Source organism: Oryctolagus cuniculus, chromosome 1, assembly GCF_051225735.1.
Source record: "Oryctolagus cuniculus isolate XC-2025 breed Fujian yellow rabbit chromosome 1, ASM5122573v1, whole genome shotgun sequence".
Lineage (NCBI taxonomy): Eukaryota > Metazoa > Chordata > Mammalia > Lagomorpha > Leporidae > Oryctolagus > Oryctolagus cuniculus.
In genome coordinates this window covers 168,805,198-168,829,134 of record NC_142867.1, presented here as the reverse complement: position 1 = coordinate 168,829,134, position 23,937 = coordinate 168,805,198, and the positions used below count along the sequence as shown (strand labels likewise).

At 35.7% G+C, this 23,937-nt stretch overlaps 1 protein-coding gene across 20 annotated transcripts in view; it reads left to right on the top strand.

Annotated features, from left to right (window-relative positions):
- BRD10 (bromodomain containing 10) overlaps window positions 1–23,937 on the top strand; it is a 117,270-nt gene that overhangs the window by 65,588 nt on the left and 27,745 nt on the right. For 15 of the 20 annotated variants that reach the window (XR_016210284.1, XR_016210288.1, XR_016210280.1 and 12 more), the window contains 2 exons: window positions 10,350–10,429; window positions 21,054–21,143. The exons of 1 other annotated variant lie outside the window; for it this stretch is intronic. Coding sequence is in view for 9 of the 19 variants with exons in the window: in XM_051845917.3 (XP_051701877.2) it covers window positions 10,350–10,429; window positions 21,054–21,143 (170 nt within the window). In the remaining 10 variants the exon portion in view is untranslated. Of the gene's footprint in view, window positions 1–10,349; window positions 10,430–21,053; window positions 21,144–23,937 lie in introns of those variants that run through there. 4 more of the 20 variants (XR_016210296.1, XM_070051782.2, XM_051845908.3 and 1 more) reach the window with 2 other exon arrangements.

Genomic DNA, 23,937 nt, shown 5'->3' with positions numbered 1-23,937 from the left:
TGCTAAACCTTTACTGATATAGCTGTTATATAAAATGTTATAACAACAACAAAATATGTGTTTTACACCATTTTTAGTCCGTTTGTCTTTCTGAAGGTTTGCCCTATTCTTTAGTAGGTTTGAAACATTGGAGCCCTTTATAAATTGGGGTGTGCTTTAATCCAGGGTTTCCTTTCTAACACTTCAGAGTGAGTTCCATGGTTATAAATTTTGTTATAATGTTCTTATTTTGGCTCACATTGTACATTAGTCCAGGTTTTCTGTGCATTTTGTGAAGCTCATACCAGATTTGTTTTGAAATTTAGCAGTTTTCATCTTTTCAAAGGATATGGTGTTATATATAATGTTTATTAAGTAATTTCCCCAGTAGGGCTTCAGACACCTCTGTAATCAAACATAGTTTCTGCCAAAAATTTATGGATAATAAGAATAAATGAAGAATGTAACAAACCTCATAACAGTTCAAGACAGATTTTGTTTCCATGTATATTATTATTATTATTTTACTTGAAAGACAGAGTTACAGAGAGAAAGAGAGACAGAGAGAGAGGTCTTCCATCCCAGATGGCCGCAACGGCTGGAGCTGCGCTGATCCGAAGCCAGGAGCCAGGAGCTTCCTTCGGGTCTCCCACATGGGTGCAGGGGCCCAAGGACTTGGACCTTCTTCTGCTATACCAGGCCATAGCAGAGAGCTGGATTTGAAGAGGAGCAGCTGGGACTGGAACCAGCGCCCATATGGATGCTGGCACTTCAGACCAGGGCATTAACCCACTGCGCCGCAGCACCAGCCCCATATATTATTTTTAAGACCTTAGTTTTCAGAAACTTTTGAACTTTTGGATTGTGTAAGTGATTCTGAGCCTGTATATTAAGTCTCTGGAAAGTCTTGAAGAGAAGAAAACTGTTTAATTTCGTCTTAATATTTTTTTCAAATATGTTTTAATAGAACTTTTTTTCCAGATGAACGTTCCCGATAGCCCATGGAATTAATTGTGTCGTCCATGACTGATTGATGGATTTTCACTAAATACTCCCATTTGGTTGATCTGTTCCATTTTATATTAAGGACTTTGGACTTTAACCCTAGTGGTATCTCTAAATTTAGTAAACTTCTTACTATGATGGAAGATAGGTTTTATCTGAAGGCACAAAAATTGGTTGAAAATTACTTGATCATTTTAGTGCTCTATGAGGCAGTTTTGTAACTTTCAAGCATTTTTATGCTTTTTAAAATTGGATTTTTTTTCCTGCTTTTTACATTTGTAATTCAGTTTTAGTCATATTGGCTTGTTCCTTAACATTGAAAACACTATGGAAGAAATAGATAATGTTGGAAATAATATAATGCCCATTACTTCATGCTCTATCTTAAATATTTTATTAAATGCATAGAATAAGAAAAATATAACCTGGTAATTAGAAATTTTCCACTGGTGACATATTTTCAAAAATTAAAAATTGCAGAAGACTTTGTCATTTAAGCAGAGTGAGCAAAATTGAGATTGGATTAGAAATAATTTCCTAAAGGGGAAAAACCCAAAGCACAAAAAGTTTACTTTTTTTGATTGGCTTTGTTTCTCTCAAAGCAATGAATTTTATTTATAGAACACAGAGACAACAAAAATAAGCTCTTTTTTCATCACCTAGTAAATGTTCATTTTATCACTTCCCTAAGAAAGTCTCCAATTATCTTTCTGATTAAATATTTCTCTGTTGTGTATGCTTATAGCACCAGGCATTTCTCCTTCTTGATATTCGCTATCATGACTTTGTATACCTGTATGTATTTCTAAGTTTGAATTATTGTATCCCTTCTATTCTCTAACATTCTTGGACAAAAGGATTATGTCTGGTTTTGCATCTGTAGCACCTAGCACAAGGGATGACAATTGTGTAGGGATCTGTTGAATTAAAAAATGAACACATATAATATGGTTTACCCAGTTATCTAAGATTAACCCTTAACAGGCATCTTTTATATATTTTTCAAGGCATACATGTTTTTGAATAGATTGTATAATATGTACTATTTTACAATTATTTCCTTCCATATGACAGTATACCATGAACATCTGTGTGCAGTAAAAGGACTATGCAGCCTCATTTTAAATAACTGCATAGGCTTCTGTTGTGTGTATTTTGTAATTCATTGAGCTGTACTTCTTATTGGAGATTTTGTTGTTTTCAGTAATATACTGTTACAGATTGTGTACAACAGGTAGAATTGGCAAAAGTGAATTAGAATGGGCAAGCATTGTAGCACAGTGAGTTAACTAGCCTCTTGGGTTGCCAACATCCTGTTGGATTGAGTCCTACCTCTCTCTCTGCTACCAGTAAGGCTTCCTGCTAATGCATGTGGGAGATAGCACAAGATGCTCAAGTACTGAGTTCCTGGCTCCTGGCTTCAAGCTGGCCCAGCTTCTACTGTTGTGGACATTTGAATAGTGAACCAGTATACAAAAGAGGGCTAACTCTCACTCATTTACTCTCTCTCTCTGTTACTCTGCCTTTCAAATAAATAAAAATGAATACATAAACATTTTAATCCATTAAAAATGAATTTTAGAATTTTAAAATTTTAGAAATTTAAAAATAAGGGGACTTTTAGCAGTTAATACTCCTTTGTCCCACATCTGAGTACATGGGGTTGATTTCCAGCTATGGTTCTGATTCCAGATTCCTGTTAATGCACACCCTGAGAGACCTCAGTGATGGCTTAAGTAGTTGGGTTCCTGCCACTCACATGGGAGACATGAATTGAGTTTCTAGCTCCCTGTTTTGGTCTTGCCCAATCCTGGCTGTTGCAAGTATCTGGGGGAGTGAACACAAAATGGGAGCTCTCCCTGCCCTCCCCTCTTACCCCATCTCTTTCTCTCTCTCCCTCCCTCCCTCCCTCCCTCCCTCCCTCTGTCTCTGTCCCTCCCCATCTCCCTCCCTCCCAAATTTTAAAAATTTGAAAATCTTTAAAAAGTAGACTTCTTATAAAACATGAAAGATTATTAAGTTACATTAACAACTATAAAAAGCTTACAGTGTTTTAAGTTATATTTTTATTTACAAACATTTTCATTTATTTGAAAGGCAGAGAGAGAAACAGAGACTAACAGACATCTTCATCTGTCGGTTCACTCCCCCAACTACCAACAACAACTGGGGCTGGGCCAGACCAAAGCCAAGAGCCAAGAACCCAGTCCAGATCTCCAGGCAGGGATCTTGACTACTTGATCAATCACTTTTTACGTTCCAGGATGCACATTAGCAGGAAGCTAAAATCTAAAGGAGAGTTGGTGCTCAAACATAGCTACACCAATAGGGAATGTGGCCATCCAAAGCAGCATCTTTACTGCTCTGCCAAACACCTGCTCCTTCAGTTACCATTTTCAACTTAAATGATACTTTGTAGGGTTTATCCTCTCAAATAGTCTTTATTTTCAACCAAATTTTCTCTCTAAACTGATTAAAATAGGTAATAATACTGGTTTTATTCTCTTATAATTGAAGAAAGCAAGGTTCAAAAATTGTAAAAAACCTCAATTTAATAATTGTTAAATATAGGTATAAACACAGCATAGTAAAAGATAAAGTAGAAAGAAAACCAGTGTGTGCTGTGGTGATCTAGACGGGTTTCGTAGGGGAAAAAGGACTTTGAAGAATAATGGAGATTTTAAGATGAAAGAATAGTCACTCTGGCCTCAGAATCAGCCCTTAAGGCATTTGGATCTGGCTAAAAAGCCCATGAGAGTTTGTCAGGCATGGAAAGCCAAGACACTGTGGCAAAAATTGAACTAAATGAAATATCTCTGTGAGTGAGATCTCAGTGAAAAGAACAGGCCATCAAAGAAGGAGGTACCTTTTTCTCTGAAGGGAGGAGAGAACTTCCACTTTGATTATGGCCTCGTATAAATAAGGTCAGAGTTTGTGAACTCAAGAGGCTTCCAGAGCCTCAGAAGCTCATGCCAAGAGCCTCAGGTGATTACTGATGTCATAAAAGAGAGTGTCAATTGTTAAGTCAACAACAGGAGTCACTGTGCACTTGCTCACCATGTAGGACCTCTGTCCTTAATGTGTTGTACTATGAGAATTAACAGTAAAAACAGTCTTCAAACAGTACTTTATACTTTGTGTGTCTGTGTGGGTGCAAACTGTTGAAATCTTTACTTAGTATATACTAAGTTGATCTTCTGTATATAAAGATGATTAAAAATGAATCTTAATGAAGAATGGGATGGGAGAGAGAGTAAGAGATAGAATGGTTTGTGGTGGGAGGGTGCTTATGGGAGGGAAAAACCGCTATAATCCGAAAGTACTTTTGAAATTTATATTAATAAATAGAAGTTTTCTAAAACAGTAATCTATAATCAAATGAGATGTCAATGAAAAAAGTGTAGTTTGAGGCTGGCGTTTTGGCTCAGTGCATTAAGTGGCTGCCCACAATGCAGGCACCCTATAGGAACACCAGTTGGAGTCCCAGCTGCTCCATGTCCAATCCAGCACCCTGCTGATGTGCCAGGGAAAGCAGGAGAGGATGGCCAAAGTGCTTGGAGCCCTGCCACCCGTGTAGGAGACCTGAATGAAGTTCCTGGGTTCATCCTGGCTCGACCCCAGTGGTTTATGCCATTCAGGGAGTAAACCAGCAGATGGAACATTGTGGGGAGCAACTCGGACTATACTGTTACTGGAATTAAGACTTATTCTATGCATCTGCTCTCCCACAATATGGCGCTGGGAGAGGAGCAACAGCTTCTACCCAGCTGCCTCTCACCAACTTGACAAGCTGCAGGAGCTGCTCCTGATTGGAGGAGAGCAGCGTACTCGGCGTGTGGGTAGCAGAGTTGGGATTGGTGGAAGAGGACTATAAAGGAGGAGAGAGACAACATGCACCAGGAACATCTATCTGAAGGAACACCTGTGCAGCCCCCAAGAGAGCCGGCCGGCGGTGTGCCGCTCCCCCGCGGAAGTGGGGAATGTGGCAGGGGGAACCGCCCTTCCACGGAGGTGGAAGGGACGGTAGCCAACCCGGGAAGAACCAGCAGCAAACCCAGGAAGGGCCGAGCAGACGAAAGAACAGCGCAGGGTCCTGTGTCGTTCCTCCACGAAGACAGGGAGCGACAGAACATGTCTGTCTCTCCTCACTTTGTAACTCTACCTTTCAAATAAATCTTTAAAAAAAAAAGTATTGCAATTATAAATTTTGAAAAGGTTTTAGAAAGCTGCTTTTTAAAACAGTTTTCATATTTCAAATGCCAAATTATTTTTCATCCTTTTTTGAAAAAAAAAAAATGTTTACTTAGTCTACTTCAAAGGCAAAGAGAGAAATCCATCCACTGGTTCACTCCCCAAGTGACCGTAACAGCCAGCTAGGTCAGGCCAAAGCCAGGTTCCCTCCATCTGGGTCTCCCCTTTGAATGGTTTGAGTCCCAGTTGCTCTGTTTCCAGTCCAACTCCCTGCTAACATGCCTGGGAAAGCGAAAGATGATGGTCTGAGTACTTGGGCCCTAGTCACCCATTCAGTAGACCAGGATAGAGTTACTTGCCCCTGGCTTCAGACCAGTTCAGACCTATCTGTTGCAGCCATGGGGTGAGGGGTAAAGGGTAGAAGGGAAGTTGAACCAGCAGATGAAAGATGCCTCTGCCCATCTTTCTCTCCATGTTACCCTGCCTTTCAGATAAATAAATAAATCTTAAATTACCAGGACTTACATGATAGGGGAAAAAAATTAGGAAGAAGAAATTTAAATCCAGATGAGAAATGATTATGTGACTTTTCTCTCACATTAAACAGAAGACAATTCATTTTGAGAGATTTTGCAGTAAGTACCAGAATGCGGTAACTGATTTAATGTTCTAAGTTGAAGGGGGGAAATGGTTGTTCAGTAGTTATTGAACTATGTGATAGGGTTAAATAATTGTATGATGAGACATTTTCTAAAAGGCAAGGAGAATAGAAGGAAAATGAACCATATTAAGGTCAAGTCATTTGCTGAAACATAAAACATTACAGAAACTACCATAGAATGTAAATGTTAGCTCAGAATATGCACATTCAGTAAATTAAAGTCTAACTTAGGCTGCAGGGCTATGACTTCACATCCTAGGCACTTCTCAGATTCACTGTTTATACAAATACGCTTCCATTTCTGCTTTTTTTTTTTTTTTAAGATTTCTTTATTTATTTGGAAGGCAGAGACATAGAGGGGAGAGAGAGAGAGAGAGAGAGAGAGAGAGAGAGAGAGAGAGAGAGAGAGAGAGAGAGAGAGAGAGAGATCTTCCATCCACTGTTTCATTCCCCAAATGGCTACAACGGCTGGGGCTGAGCCAGGGCCAGGTGGAAGCCAGGAGCTTCTTCTGGCTCTCCCACGTGGGAACAGGGTCCCAAGTACTTGGGCCATCTTCTGCTGCTTTCCCAGGCACATTATCAGGGAGCTGGATCGCAAGTGGCACTGCGATCTGTCACTGCCTCTATTAGGTCATGTTGTAAAACTCTGGCAAACTGTGTGAAATATTTAAAGTCATTGTCAGTATATTCCTCACTATAAATGATCTCTTACCATGTGTCTAGCAGTAGACTAACCTCAGCATGTTGTAACTCAGTTTATTTCCAGAACTCAGTCTTAAAACTACACACACACTATGTCCAGTTACTATAGTGTTGGAGCATCCTAGTAACATGATGAACTGAATGAAATACCCAGTAAACAGCCAAGCTTCTTAATCCATTCAAATAGGGTAGCTATTCGAGATAACTGAAAATTTCGTACCGAATTTGGTGCCTATGTGCTGACAATATGAAATTCATAAGAGTAACCCCGATGTGCTTATAAATGACTATAAAATAGAATGATTTTAAAAGCTTATTAGAGCAGTGCTGAGTGGGAGGGGGTTAAGGAAGAATTTCATTTCTTTCAAATTGCTGTTATAAAGCCTTCACAGACTGGCATTAACAAGATCATTAAATCTTTTCTTGCGGACTTATAGAAAAGGATGAAGGTGGTATATAGAGGAAAGACATCCTGGCATTCAGATTCATGTGTCCCCTTGAGAAATATTTATGGCACTCAGTTTAGAAATCAGTTACTAACTGTATTATAGAGTTATGAAGAATTGAATCACTTCTCTATAAATATCGCTTATTTAAGCAACCCAACCACTTACCTATATTTGTAGACATTTAGTACTGTTGTAGACAGTGTAAGAGAAGCAAATAGCAGTGATGAGAACAAATAAATGTTATTTTAATTTGAAAGCAAATAAAAGTTTATGCTTATTAAAACAAGATGATAGAATCAATGTGAACCTCAGTAACTCAATTGTAGTGATTCATAGTATACATACATTTTGTGTCAAAAGGTGGAAATAATCTGAATTACAGTTCTGTGATATGATTAAAAAGACACACAGAAAGTAATACAATTATATTATAAGCTGGAATTGTGTCAATCTGATTGAATGAAAGGTTGCAATCAAATTGACATCACTCAAGCAGAAAGATCATATCTGTTCAGGAAAATGTTTGGAAAGGTACATTGGGATTATATACTACAAAGTTATTGCATTAACCCAGTTTCTCCTTTTGGAAAAACAAAGGTTTGTAAGATGATTTTACCTACAAATGATTGTGAACTAAAATTAACTTAGAAGTATGTCCAGTTAATTTTTTATGTCCCTCCATAGATTGTAAGCTTCTGGAGAAAAGATTCCTTGTTGTCACTTGAATTATTTTTTTTAACTTTTATTTAATGAATATAAATTTCCAGAGTATAGCTTATGGATTACAATGGCTTTTCCCCCCATAACTTCCCTCCCACTCTCACCCCTCCCATCTCCTGCTCCCTCTCCCATTCCATTCACATCAAGATTCATTTTCAATTATCTTTATATACAGAAGATTAATTTAGTATATATTAAGTAAAGCTTTCAACAGTTTGCACCCACACAGAACATAAAGTGTAAAGTACTGTTTGAGTACTAGTTATAGCATTAAATCACAATGTACAACACATTAAGGACAGAGATCCTACATGAGGAGTAAGTGCACAGTGACTCCTGTTGTTGACTTAACAAATTGACACTCTTGTTTATGGCGTCAGTAATCACCCTGGGCTCTTGTCATGGGTTGCCAAGGCTAAGGAAGCCTTTTGAGTTTGCCAACTCTGATCTTATTTAGACAAGGTCATAGTCAAAATGGAAGTTCTCTCCTCCCTTCAGAGAAAGGTACCTCCTTCTTTGATGGCCTGTTCTTTCCACTGGGATCTCACTCACAGAGATCTTTCATTTAGGTGTTGGGGTTTTTTTTGTTTGTTTTTGTTTTTGTTTTTTTGGCCAGAGTATCTTGGCTTTCCATGCCTAAAATAGTCTCATGGGCTCTTCAGTCATATCCGAATGTCTTAAGGGCCGATTCTAAGGCCACAGTGCTGTTTAGGACATCTGCCATTCTATGAGTCTGCTGTGTATCCTGCTTCCCATGTTGGATCATTCTCTCCCTTTTTTTATTCTATCAGTTAGTATTTTCAGACACTAGTCCTGTTTATGTGATCCCTTTGACTCTTCGTCCTTTCATTATGATCAATTGTGAACAGAAATTGATCACTTGGACTAGTGAGATGGCATTGGTACATGCCACCTTGATGGGATTGAATTGGAATCCCCTGGCACGTTTCTAACTCTACCATTTGGGGCAGTCCGATTGAGCCTGTCCCAGATTGTACATCTCCTTCCTCTCTTATTCCCACTCTTATATTTAACAGGGATCACTTTTCAGTTAAATTTCAACACTTAAGAATAATTGTGTATTAATTACAGAGTTCAACCAATGGTATTAAGTAGAAAAAAAATATTAAAAGGGATAAAGTATTAAGTTGTTTATCAACAGTCAGGACAAGGGCTGATCAAGTCACTGTTTCTCATAGTGTCCATTTCATTTTAACAGGTTTCCTTTTTGGTGCTCGGTTGGTTGTCACCGATCAGGGAGAACATATGATATTTGTCCCTTTGGGACTGGCTTAGTTCACTCAGCATGATGTTTTCCAGATTCCTCCATTTTGTTGCAAATGACCAGATTTCATTGTTTTTTACTGTTGTGTAGTATTCTATGGAGTACATGTCCAATAACTTCTTTATCCAGTCCACTCTTGATGGGCATTTGAGTTGGTTCCAGGTCTTAGCTATTGTGAATTGAGCTGCAATAATCATTGAGGTGCAGACAGCTCTTTTATTTGCCAATTTCATTTCCTTTGGGTAAATTCCAAGGAGTGGGATGGCTGGGTTGTATGGTAGGGTTATCTTCAGGTTTCTGAGGAATCTCCAGACTGACTTCCATAGTGGCTTTACCAGTTTGCATTCCCACCAACAGTGGGTTAGTGTCCTTTTTCCCCACATCCTCGCCAGCATCTGTTGTTGGTAGATTTCTGTATGTGAGCCATTCTGACTGCGGTGAGGTGAGACCTCATTGTGGTTTTGATTTGCATTTCCCTGATTGCTATGTCACTGGAATTAATACAGTGTTCTATATCTAGTATTTGTCAGCTAATTAACAGCAATCAATTTGTTAATTGATTTTGCAAATTACAAATGGAGAAAGAACACTTACTTTAACGTGTTAGTAAAAACAAGTTTTATACAGGTTTGTATCTTTTTTGTCAGGTTAAATACAGGCAATATAGACACTTCAGTGTATGCTATGAATGTATATAAGAATATGAGTTTTACAGGCAATATAGACACTTCAGTGTATGCTATGAATGTATATAAGAATATGAGTTTTTTTTTCCCCTAGTGATTTCTGATTGCACAAATTGCTAAGTACACTTTAAAGGGAGATGTTTACCTTCTTTTAAAACTTTGGATACTGAATACTGCCAAGGGCAGTCCATTAGGTGAGTGCAGAGCTAAAGGAAGAGTTTACTTCCTAAACTACTATGGGAATTTTCACATCAGGTTGGCTAGACTATAATCTTCAAATATATTTATTATCCTGCTGTGTAAAGTCATTGTTTTTTTCCCTGTCTCATTTTAAATTGTGAATAAAGATTGTAACTGAGCAGTAGCAGTGTCATTTTAAAAAAAATTTTTTTGCTTAATCTTCACTACAGTAAGTTCTAAAAGTATACAGTGCATTGGCGGTTGTAATAGTTTGGTTCTTGCATAAATGGAAGAGCATTTGTTAATGTCTGTTACAGTTAGTTATAGTTTAATGTTTGCTTTTACTGGGGCTTGTTTTGATTCATCATTTTTATTTGACTCACTCACGGCCATCTGTTATAATTTAACTTTCAAGGCTGTATGTAATTTGGTTTCTGCTAATGAAGTGCTACAAACAGCATTATAAAGCTTTTCTCTTTTAATCTTGAAAGGAAAAAAATCCATATCTAAAAAAGCAATCACAAAGAAGAGGAAAACTGTCACAAAGTCACCTACTGTACCAGAATTTCAGGTAAATGTTTTAATTTTATCTTGGATTTTTTTAGTTTAATGCTTTTTTAGTATTTATATCATTCCTTCAGAGACAGGCTAAATTCCAAGAAATTGTAGCACACATATGAAATGTTACTGATGGTGTCTTTCCCTGCAAATAAAAATGTAGCTAAGATTTTATCTATTAATATTTCAGTATTTTACCTGTTTTTGTCTCTCTAGTAAAAAGCTTTGTAGTTTTTAATAAGATAACCTGTGTTATATTTTATTGTTTAATGGAAATATATATTATCATATATGTATATATAAAAGCAAATTTGTAAATGAAAGTCGTCCAAGAACAAGTCACAGTTTGTACATGGTAATATTGCCTCGATAATCTATTTTCATTTATTTGTGAACTGTAGAAATGGTATATTTCTTACCTTGAAAAACAAATCTTAACTTTCAGCTATATGAGAAACTTAAAAGAATATTAAGTAAAGTTTAATTTAAATCCTCTTTAAACATTTTGGGGAAAAGCAAAAATAATTCTGTTTGCTGTTGTGTGTGTGAAGCACATTTTGTTTGTAACTGATATGAAAAACGAGCAGTCTCACCCTAATTAAATAATGTGTTCATCTTCTGTTTTATAAGATGTGTTTTTCTTTGACAAATAGTACTTTCTTGAAAGCCTTCTTTGTATAAATATGTCCAGTCTATTTCCAAAAGTTTTATAAGCTCATACTTAGTTTTTGTAAAGATTCATTTCATTTATTTGAAAGAGAGTTACAGAGAGAGGTAGAGACAGAAAGAGAGGTCTTCCATCTGCTGGTTCACTCCCCAGATGGCCACAATGGCTGCAGCTGAGCCGATCCAAAGCCAGGAGCTTCTTCCAGGTCTCCCACGTGGGTGCAAAGGCCCAAGCACTTGGGCCATCTTCTACTGCTTTCCCAGGCCATAGCAGAGAGCTGGATGGGAAGAGGAGCAGTCAGGACTAGAACCAGCACCCAATGTGAGATGCTGGTGCTTCAGGCCAGAGCTTTAACGCATTGTACCACAGTGCTGGCCCCAAGCTCATACTTAATTGTTACAAGCTAAAAATGAATTGTCTCAATTACAGATGAAATTCTGAAATATTGATAAGATGTAATTATATGTTTAGCAGTTACATATATCCAAAAAATGTAAACACATCTATTTTAAGGAAAATCCTCCCTGGGGAAAGTTACTACATGATAAAAATGAATATTTTTAAATCAACAGTGAAAGAAAATAAACATGTTTTCTCTCAATATTTTAGAATAGATTCATTCACTTATTCTTAGGGTGAGTTACAAGCATTTCTGCTTTAAAAAATTTTATTTAAATGAGATCCAGCATATCAGTTTTGTAGTAAGATTGATTTATTTATTTGAAAGACAGAATTACAGAGAGGCAGAGAGAGAGAGAGAGGTCTTCTATCTGCTGGCTCACTCCCTAGATGGCCACAGTGGCCAGAGCTATGCCGATCTGAAGCCAGGAGCTTGCTCCAGGTCTCCTACATGGGTACAGGGGCCCAAGGACTTGGGCCATCTTCCACTGCTTTCCTAGGCCACAGCAGAGAACTGGATCGGAAATGGAGCAGCTGGGACTCAAACTGGTGCCCATATGACATGCTGGCACTGTAAGCGGCGGCTTTACCCACTACGCCACAGCACCAGCCCCAGCATATCAATTTAAAAATGTGATTTTACTCTTAGAAATTTTTCTACTATTGCTTGTAACATATTTAATGCTATAATATTATTATATCGTCATCTTTCTACTGATGGCATGCCATCCTTCGCTATTTCCACAGCATTTTCTTTAATCCCTCAAAGCATTAGTTCAGGGAATATAAACCTGAGGACAGATCTGGCCCATCTTTAATATTTTCTCATTCCTATATTAGTGAATAGGCTTTAATGTGTAACAAGTGATACAGGCTACAAAGATAGTGTTTCCTTTTTTTTTAGATTGTAGATAGTATTCATTAGTAATGCATAAAATAAGCTTAGTGGATTGCATGACCAATATTCTTTTTAAGCTAACTATTAAAGTGGAGTGTTACATATAGAGTGTCAAAAAGTAATATGTGTAGTCATATATTATTTCATGAAACTTATTTCATTGATGTGTGTATACAGAGTGGCATGTATTAAAAAACATGTTTTTACATGGACTATATGGTAAAAAAATTTTTGAAGAACACTGTCTTAAGTGATGCTTTTAGTCAGTGATGGACCAATTGCCTACCACTCTCAGAAAATTAAGGTCAAAAGTACATTTTATATTGAGCTTTTTTATGTAAATTTTAAAGTAAGTAAGCTTCCCTTCGTGACTCTTAAAGAGAGAGGGAGAGTGTGTCTGGCTAGAGATGGGACATAGTCCCGTGACAACAGTGATTTTCTTATGCCTCATTTACAATGTAAGCACCATAATGTTACTCATAAAGAAAATTAGCAACTGTCTCCCAGGGAAAAATGGCATTTGCTTCAGATTATCTTGTTAATAGATTAGGAGGTAGTGTTAATTATCAGTAAACTTTGAAAACTGCAAAATCATTTTATATAATTTGTTAATTTATTTGAAAATTATCTGTATATCAGAAGACTCACTGTTATATGAAAGAAGCAAATTTATTTCCTCCCAGAAGTTCTAACAATATGCTATTTATTTAGCACCTCAGATTGTGCAAATTACTCATTTTATCCAACTTTTTTTTTTTTAATTTATTTGACAGAGTTAGTGAGAGAGAGAGATAGAGAGGAAGGTCTTCCTTCCGTTGGTCCACTCCCCAAATGGCCGCTACAGCCGGCGCTGCGCCGATCCGAAGCCAGGAGACAGGTGCTTCTTCCTGGTCTCCCATGAGAGTGCAGGGCCCAAGCACTTGGGCCATCCTCCACTGCCTTTCTGGGCCACAGCAGAGAGCTGGGCCAGAAGAGTAGCAACTGGGACTAGAACCTGGCGCCCATATGGGATGCTGGCGCCGCAGGCGGAGGATTAACCAAGTAAGCCATGGTGCCGGCCCCATCCAACTTGGGTTTTGGTTTTTTTTTTTTTGGACAGGCAGAATGGACAGTGAGAGAGAGAGAGACACAGAGAGAAAGGTCTTCCTTCCGTTGGTTCACCCTCCAATGGCCGCCGCGGCCAGCGCACCGCGCTGATCCGATAGCAGGAGCCAGGTACTTATCCTGGTCTCCCATGGGGTGCAGGGCCCAAGCACTTGGGCCATCCTCCACTGCACTCCCTGGCCATAGCAGAGAGCTGGCCTGGAAGAGGGGCAACCGGGACTAGAACCTGGTGTGCCGGCGCCGCAAGGCGGAGGATTAGCCTAGTGAGCCGCGGCGCTGGCCCCAACTTGTTTTAAATATCACATTTCTGGCATTAAACCTTAAAAAGATTTAATAATTAAATCATTGGTGGATAGCTATAAGGGTACATCAAAAAAATCGTGGAAAATAGAATTAAAAGATAAATCAAAAAAGTTTTTAATCTTTGTGTAGTTGTTTGATGCTAGGCATTGTCCAGGAACATTGTGGAGACCCTCACAATAGATAGCTTTTGCAAACCTGACCTGTTTGCCAAAGGGCTAGTCTTTAAGTGGACAGAAAACATGCTTAGAGAGAAACATGTTAAGAAATTAAATTATTAATTATTTTAATGTCCTAATGAATTAAAATCAATCTTTCTTAAACCTCAAGCAATTTTTAATCTGACAGTGTTTTTATTTAATTTTTTTCAAGCCAGAAATTAAACTTACCTCCATGTTTATCTCAGGAAGAATCTATGTTTCTATATATTCCTTTTATCTATACCTTAGTGTAAGAAAATAATCATCCTGCCCCTATTTAAAGTATGCAGTGTGGCCATTCAGATGGTGGATTGATTTTTTTTCTTGTGTATTGTAAAAAGACTAATACATCTGTGCCACATTTTCCTAACAGTTATTTCAGTGGTTCTCCCTCTTTAGATAGTCTAAAAATAATTTGATGCCTTTATTTAAAATCATAGTTCCTGAGTTTCATCCTCCAAGGACCTTGATTTTCTGGGTCTAGGTGGGTACTAGTCATCTGCTTAGCTGTTAAATACATAGATTCCAGAAACCAGGCTGTTTGAGTTTAAATACCTGCTCTATCATTTAACTAACTCTGTAACCTTGGGTAAGTTACTGCATTGTAATTCCAGTTCTCATCTGGACAGTAGGGTGATAATCGTATCTGCTTTTATAGTTTTTTGTGAGATTTAAATGATAGCACTATGTTTTAACTATTATCACTGTTTATTTTATAAATAAGGATGTCAGATTCTTATGAAAAGCACTGCATTATGAATTGGAAAGTCAGTTAAGGATTGACTTAATAGCATCTATTATTGACCTTTAAAGCTTTTTCCAACTACTCTTAAGACCTTGAAGTAAATCTTAGATTTGGTCTTATGAAACTGGCACTTGATTAAGCCGACAATATAATTTGAAAAGTAAAAACTAATATTAATTGCATTCAAGTACAAATAATATATTGACCAGAGAGAACACTTACTCTTATCCCTAAGTCGTTTGGATTATTCAGTTGAAATACAGAGGAAATTGTTGGATTTTTTAAAGCTTTTAACAATTATTGAAAATGATTCAGAAATTAAATATTATTTCCTAAATGTTAGGACTTTGGTTATTTATTATTGTATAAAATCTAACAGTTACTTATGACAGGTAAATTGACTAATTTTTTTTAAATTTTGTAATAGAATACTGTTAGAATCACAAGTGAATCAGTTTTCCTAATAAATGATTTTAATTATTTAATACTAACTTTTCTCAAAAGCTCTTTCTTTTAATTTGATATTTTTTAAAGATTTATTTATTTATTTATTCAAAAGTCAGAGTTATGCAGAGAAAGAGAGAGGTCTTCCATCCACCTGTTCACTCCCCAGTTGACCGCAACGGCCAGAGCTGCGCTGATCCGAAGCCAGGAGCCAGGTGCTTCTTCCCGGTCTCCCATGTGGTTGCAGGGGCCCAAGCACTTGGGCCATCTTCTGGTTTCCCAGGCCATAGCCGAGAGCTGGATTGGAAGAGGGGCAGCCGGGACTAGAACCGGAGCCCATATGGGATGCCAGCACCACAGGTGGAGGATTAACGTACTGTGCCACGGAGCTGGCCCCAATTGAATGTTTAAGAGAAATCTAATATGATACGAATTCCTTTTTGTACATAATTGTGACAGAACAGCCATAGAAAGTATTTTTAAAACTTAACCATGCAAAGTATCGAAAAGATAAGTTTTAAGATAATTTAACCACCTTAATTACCTTGACTCAACCCTTCACTGGTATCCAAGAAAATGTGTACTTCAATATCTAGTTATTTCCATTCCACATGTGTGATTGATTCTAAAGGCTATTGCAGAGAAAATTCAGGATCCATTTGCTAAGACTTACATGGTAGTACTGTTTTCAAACATCAGCATAAATTCATACCTTAACACACCTCTGAAAAACATATTTTTCCATCTAACCAATGGAGAAATAAAGAAATAATAAAGTACTACCTTTAGTATAACAAATTGAGTCCAAAGATAAAATTATACAAATCTATGCTGAACTCCTAAAAAAAAATATAGAGTATTTTAACTGCCTCACTGTATTAATGGCGAGAAATTAAGAAATAATTAAGCACTACCTTTAGTATAACAAATTGAGTCCGAAGATAAAATTAGAGTATTTTAACTGCCTCACTGTATTAATGGCTTTTTGAGAATATCATTATTTTGAATTGCTGCCTCCTAAAATGAATGTTTTTAACCTTTTTTGTTCAGTTTTAATAGAGGTTTCACTTACCCCTTTAAAATCTTTAGATTTTTGAAATACAGTGCATTGAGAGAAACATTTTTAATCACATGATAGTAAAATATATTATTTTTGTAATCAGGCTTATTTAGTTTTCGCATCGAAAGTGATAATTTTATCCTCAGGTATAGTCATTGCTGTGATGTGATCAGAATAAATAAGAAATGTTACTGTGTGTAGTTTTAACAGATAATGTAATTTTAGTTTACAATATAAATTTTGAATTTACATCATGGATTTAGTGTTTTCTTTACAGTTTTACCATAAAATTTGGGGTCTTTTTATTAGAATGTATATTGATGTGATCCATTTTTTTGGACCTATTCATTTTTACTTTCTTGTATTTTCCCCCCACTTTATTTTTTAATATATAATCTACTATATAGTTTGTATTTCTTTTGTTACTTTGTGTTCTGTTTTGAAATGAATAAATATCCTCTAGACTTACTGAAATTCTACCGAATGGGCACAATTCAAGAAACTTAAAGTATGGAATGATCATCACGTAATTTATCTGAGATGTGGTCATGGAATACTTTTGATTTTTACAGAGCCTTCTGTATCATGTATATACATTTCTGCTTCTTGAGTTTAAGAGAGAGCCTTTTAATATTATAATTTAATGAAAATGTAGGCTTATATATAAACTAAGTCCTAAGACTATAAGGCTTTTTCAATTTCTAGATTTTTTGCTTTGTTTAGAAAGATTCCTTAAAGAATATGCTATAGTACAATTCTGAGTTCTGTGGTTTCCTCTACCAATTTGTCATCTTGGGTTACTTTACCTATGTTCTAATTAGTTTGTATATGAATTGGAGAAACACCTTTTTTAGCCTAGGTTAATAAAGCTTTGGTCCCTTTTATATGTAAGATCTTTGAATTTGTGTCTCTGCCATAGATAGTGTCATATGAGAGGTTAACTTGAGGGAGAGCTTAAACAGTTTCTTCCCAAGGGAATAAAACTTTTATACCCAGTGCATTATTGCTGAAAATCTCCTTTCTTATGAGTGTTGGCAGTGTGACTTGACAGTAATCTGAGCTGTCATGGTGCTTTCCTTTTCACCATTGGAGGCACTGTGCTTCAGTTATGTTTTTCAAATTCAGGATACCAAGGAATTTTTAATAAAGGTAGGGTGTTTTTTTGTTGTTGTTCAACAAAAAGGCATCTGTTCTTATTATGGTGAACTTATTGGATTGGTTCTATTTTGAAACTGAATTTTCAAGGCCATATATGTCTCTTAATATATAAAAGTGAGAGAGTAGAATGTATGACGTACTGTTGGCATAGTCAAAGTAATTATATTCCTCTACAAGAATTTTCTAATAGCTTCACTCTATATTGTGTGTGTGAATGGTAAATATCAAATGTACATAGAGGGGTTATATATATTATATGGATATTAAGTCACTTAAATATAACTTAAAAGTAAATTTTATTGTTAAAAATATTTTGACCCTCAAGTTCTACAAAACATGTATAAGAGTTAAGTCATTCATTTTAAGGAACATTTTTCTTTTCATTGTACATTTAATTCAATATGTTGTCCCCTATTTGTGAATTAATTTTTTTTGAATTTTCAAGCTCCTAGCTCCAGAGTACCAGAATGTTTTAGTAGCCATGCTGATCTGTAGTTCCTAATTACTTAGTGTTTTAATGTAAACTGTAGACTATACCTGGGAATTCTACATTAATCTAAGATCTTATTTTAAATCTATTAAATCAAAAACTTAACAAAATTCCCATGCAGTTCTTACACACATTAATGTATGAAAAGTTGAAAAAAGCTTAGTACAACCTAAATAGGTAAGCCTCTTGAAAGTGTTGTTTTATACTGCTCATAAGCTGTCATAATTATTCATGATTTGGCTTCAAGACTTTGTTCTTTAAATATAAATATTTAGTGATTTCATGAATAATTTATGAGTAAAAATTATAAGATTTTTTTTAGAGTATGTTTAGTTGCAGGAGCATGTCTTCATTGTTCCTGTATATTTCTACAAACTACATGCAAAGTGTACTCTTATTCCTTGAAGAGTGAGATAGTTAAGATGTGAGTAAAAATATCTCTGAACTTTGTCATATGTGTAAATGAGAAATCTATGCTGTGATATTAACTATTACATCAAGTTCAGTGAAAAGCTCTGGAGCAAGTTTGACATGGGTGTCATAATAACAGGCTATGCTACAAGAAGTTTACTTCTCACTGATGACTAATGAAAACCCACTAAAGGGCTAACATTGTTCTAAGATAAAATAGAAGTTAAAAACAGTATCTAGTTTTAAGTATGTACCTAGTTAGCCATCCCACTGTTTTATCATCAGCATTTCTTTTATAACTATTTTGACAAATTGAAATGTGTAGTTTCTTTTTTTTTTTTTTCTGACAGGCAGAGTTAGACAGTGAGAGAGAAACAGAGAGAAAGGTCTTCCTTCCGTTGGTTCACCCCCCAAATGGCTACCTCTGGCCTGCTGCGCCGATCTGAAGCCAGGAGCCAGGTGCTTCCTCCTGGTCTCCCATGCAGGTGCAGGGCCCAAGCAGTTGGGCCATCCTCCACTGCACTCCCGGGCCACAGCAGAGAGCTGGTCTGGAAGAGGAGCAACCCGGACAGAATCCGGCACCCCAACTGGTACTAGAACCCAGGGTGCCGGTGCCGCAGGCGGAGGACTAGCCAAATGAGCCGCGGCGCCTGCCGAAATGTGTAGTTTCTAATAAGTATCAGCTCTGCACTTCCACTTCATTACTGTGTCCTTTTTTCTAATCTGAAATTGTTAAATTTGAATTACTTAAAGTACACATTCCCCTACTTTGCCATTTCCGTGAATCTGAAATTATATGGATACTTCTAATAAAGTTGTTATACTAATTAAATATCTGGGATAATTTTTCCTAATACTAATTAAATATCTGTGATTAACTTTTTGCTAGTCTATTAGTTTGAACCATACTGCCATTTTTATAGATCTAAATCATATCAGTAATTTCATGATTCAATCTAATAAGGAAATTTAAGGGGCTTCCTTTCTCTCCTTTTTTTCACTCAGTAACCATTATGAATGATCTTGTAAACTATTTTTGCTTTTGTGTTTTTTATTTTTTCAATAAAAGAAAGTATGTCATTTAAGAAAGCAATGCCCTTATTGAAATAAATGAATATAACAAACATAGGATTGATAATCATTTATGAATCTTTGTTTTTCTGTTTAGATTTTTAAGATTTGTTTATTTATTTGAAAGGTAGAGTGATAGAGGAAGTGAACTCTGCTGGTTCACTCCCCATATGGCCATAACTGCCAGGGCTGGGCCAGGCTAAAGCCAGGAACCAGGAACTCCATCCAGGTCTCCCCCATGATTGGCAGGGGCCAAGCACTTGAGCCATCTGCTGCTGTTTTCCAAGGCACATTAGCAGGGAATTGGATCGGAAGCAGAGCAGTCAGGACCCAGACAGTGCTTATGTGGGATGCCAGCATTACAGGAAACAGTTTAACCTGCTGTGCCACTTCACCAGCCCCAGTATGCCTTTTTTTTTTTTTTTTTTAGATTTATTTATTTATTTGAAAGACTGAGTTACAGAGAGGCAGAGATATCTCTTCATCTGCTGGTTTGCTCCCCAAATGGCCACAAGGCCGGAGCTGGGCCAATACAAGCCAGGAGCCAGGAGCTTCTTCTGGGTCTCCTGCATGGGTGTAGGAGCCATCATCTTCCACTGCTTTCCCAGGACATAGCAGAGAGCTGGATTGGAAGTATAGCAGCCGGGTCTGAAACCGGCGCCCATATGGGACGCCTTTATCTGCTATGCCAAAGCACCGGCTCCCCCAGTATGATATTTTAAAATATCACAGTATAAACATTGCAACAAGACTTTCATTAATCTGAAACTTTTCCTCTGCATGTGTTTCCATTTTTGTTTCAGAAATCTTCTATACCTTTTTCATAATAGATTACTTAGAAGTAGCTTACGTTATTTTTAGGAAAAATGTTAAATAAATTGAATGTATTAGGGAAACAGTATAATTTTGTAAGAACTAAAATTAGCTACTAACATTTTTGTTACTGTTGACACTTCACTGTTTAAAACTTCAGTAATTAAATCAAGCTAGTATAATTATTGATAACTAAGAACCAATTATTTTGGCCTTTTGCCACTGTTACAGAAGTGAAATAAAATGAGCCATACAGTTATGAAAGGAAATAGAGATGCTGTCTGTGGAGGTGGTTTTTTTTAAAGGCTACTAAATACATATTTAGAATTCATGTAAATTTTATTGACATATGTGTATATATTACATATGATTACAGTTCTTATATATTGGCAATTCCAGTAGCAATAACTAGTATTTGTTAAACTGTATAGTTAGAACACCAAAGCAACAGTATAACAACAGCTCTCCAGGGGTGTATTTTTTCACCTACTAGGAGACTGTAAGATGAAGTATTTTCTTAAAGATAATTTAATAACCTGTGAAATTTAGAGTGAGTTTCCAGATCTTTGTCATTCTGGGCTGAAAGTTAATAATGTTAAGAAAGTACCTGGATTATAAAGCCAACTACTGATAAGTGGAGGTATAATATGAAATCACTATTGTTGAAATTTCAGCTTCTTTTATACTAAGCCTGAAGTTCATACATCATACCGAGTAAATATCTCTTTTAAAATATAAACTGCAGAGCTTTCCTTGCTTTTTACTATTGCAGAGAAAAATTATTGTGAATTCAGTGTGTGTGAAACAACTTCTGTTACCACAATTTGGGTGTTTTATATTATGTGTTATCAAGCTGTGTTTTTGTGTTTTATTTTAGCTTATTTGCACTAATCTTGATGAACTCAGGGAATTAATCACAAAAATCGAGAATGAACTCAAAGATCTGGAAAACAGTAGAAAAAAATCGGTAGGTGTTGATCCAAAAGTTCTATCTCTTATTGTCAGCATTAAAACTTATTCCTGCTTTTTTCTAAAGCCTTTTAAAAATCTTGTTCTCCTGGATTACATGAAAATTTGCAATGAAAAACAGGCACATTGTTTTTTTTATTTCTCCTATGTGATTCTAGTTTTCACTTTTAGTAGACAAAAATGACGCCAGGGACAAGTACATTAGTTTGCCTGGTTTATATCAGGTATAGTTTTAGATACTTCCCAGTATGCTGGTTGTTTGTTTTCTGACTGGTAGTTTTTGGGATAATGTTTACCTTGTAAATATTATTAATAATTATATGCCTTTAATGGAAATTTCTTGCTTAGTAACATAAAATTTTAGCTGAGCACAAAAGCAGATATAAGTTGTTTAGTCTATCCCTAAATATTTTTGATATAAGCTTAACATTGTGACTTTTCTAAGAAACTTTTATCAGTTGAAAATTTTTAATGCTTAATATATATTCTAAATTCATAGTTAACTTTTCATTTCCTAATTTGATTAATAGACTAGAATATAAGAGCATTACATTAATTCACCCAAAACCTGGAAAAGTGCACAATTGTGTTTTATTAAATCAGTAACATCTATTACCTGGCATTTATATAGTTGGGTTATATCACAGACTTGAAATGCAATGTCACACCAATAATAAATGGGGAAGACTTTAAACATAGAGGAAAGTCATCATTTAAGCAATCCTTTATTTTTTTTGCCTTAGAAATGTCATAAAGCCACTGTTATATCTGGTTAGAACATGTTAATATAAATATGTATAAAATATGATTAATGATTCAACAGGTTTGACTAGCAGATTTGTAGCAGTCATTTTATAATGCTGTTAGGAAAGACATATTGGTAGCACTCTTAAGTGAGTTGCTGAAGTATCAGAAAAATACCACCTTTTGAGGTTATTTAATATGAGGTTGAAACAGCCTTAAGAATTTCAGTGTTTTGAATGATTACCCCTGAGAATATCACTAATAATCTAAGAGACAGAGTAGTGTTCATAGTAATAATCATCAATTAGCAGCATTATATTCAATATGCAATCTGAGAATGTGGAAGATTATACAGTATATTCTAGAAATATTTCCATTAAAATGGCCTAAACCAGTCTTGGACCCTTATGTTTTCATATGTACCTTAGGTATATGGATAAATTTAAAATTTCCTGCTGTGGTATATTTATTCCTCAAGCAGGCATTTTTATTAGAATACTTTCTCTGCAGCCAACATTTTATGTTCATTTATTTTGTGCTCATAAAGACTGATTCTGTTCTTTAAAAAGAATCAGCTTTTTAAATTTAGGGTGTTACAGGATTTTTTTTATTTTGCAACTGTTTTCTTTCAATTAGGTGTCCATATTTCATAACGAAACAAAAGTTTGCTACATAAAATTGCTTTCTTATGCTACAGTTAAATAAAAATTCCTTTAATTTGTTTGCATATTATAAATTAGAGGTTTTTTTATTTTAATGTATTAGGCATAACTGATTTACGTACTTTATATATGGCATATATTATGGAAAAAAAACTTGTAAGCATTCTAGAGTTTTTCCTCACTTGTCAGTGAAGTGGAAGTATATTGCTGTCAGAGGAACAAGTAGAAGAGTGAAGAAAATGTGAACTATAAATATTTGACTTTCTGGTCCATTAGAGCATGTTTATCAGAAAATTTTTGATTGTGTATATGATTTAATTGATTAGATTTTATATCTCCAAACCTTTAACTTGTCCATGGCCACTAATATTTGCTTATTGGTTTTAAAATGTGTTTCCCAACTCATCGAGAAATAGAAATTATTGAAACCATATTTTTGCAGGCATAATCTTGTTGAGATAACCAACATATGTGCTGTTTCTCCTTAAACTGCCTGAAAGATTATTTACATGAACCAGATTATCTCAACTAATGAAATGACCACACAGCATAAAGGAAATAAAATTTGCATCAGTATCACTTCTTATTATTTTTACAAAAGTTAATAGTTGAATATGATAAAATGTTAGTTATGGGAATTAACTTTATGGAATGTTTGTATTAATATATAATATCAGTTTGTTTGGCATCATTTGAGAATAAGTGTTCCACTTAACTGAATTTTCCAGATAACTTAAACCTTTGATACTAAAACCCTTATTTTTAATCATTTAATGAAAACTTTCCTTCCTCCTTCTACTGTACTTAATGTAGTTTAACCCTTTCTTAATAACTCAAGGGTCTTCATTATAAAAATTAATAATTGTATTCTTACTCTAAAAATCTATTGATATCATAGCTCTAAGTAAACATTCAGCTAAAGGCTTTTACACTATATATTTTGAAGGATTTTATTTGTATTTTTGTTTTTGTTCTGTCTCTATTGCCAGGCTGTCTGTCAGCTGTTGTTTCTTGTGTTTGTTCCTTTACTTGCCCTAGCTGATACCCTGTGGATTAAGAAAGCAGGTAACCATAGTTAACAGAATTGGGCTCACAGTTACAGACCTGAGGCTTTCTTAATAATGAAATGTATGAACTTGATGACAGTATTAACTATTTTGACTCATGAGCTTCCTTCACTGTTAACGGTTGCTCTTCATAAGAGAGTATTACTGTCAAACCAAAACAGTATTTAGAGTCAGCAAGTCTGTTAGTCATCATCAACTTTCATAACTACAATAATGGGTTCAACAACAAAGAAGACATATTCCATATAAATATTTGATTGTTATGTTATTACTAAAGGTAAAAATCACATACATGATAAAGTATTTTAAATGGATTCAT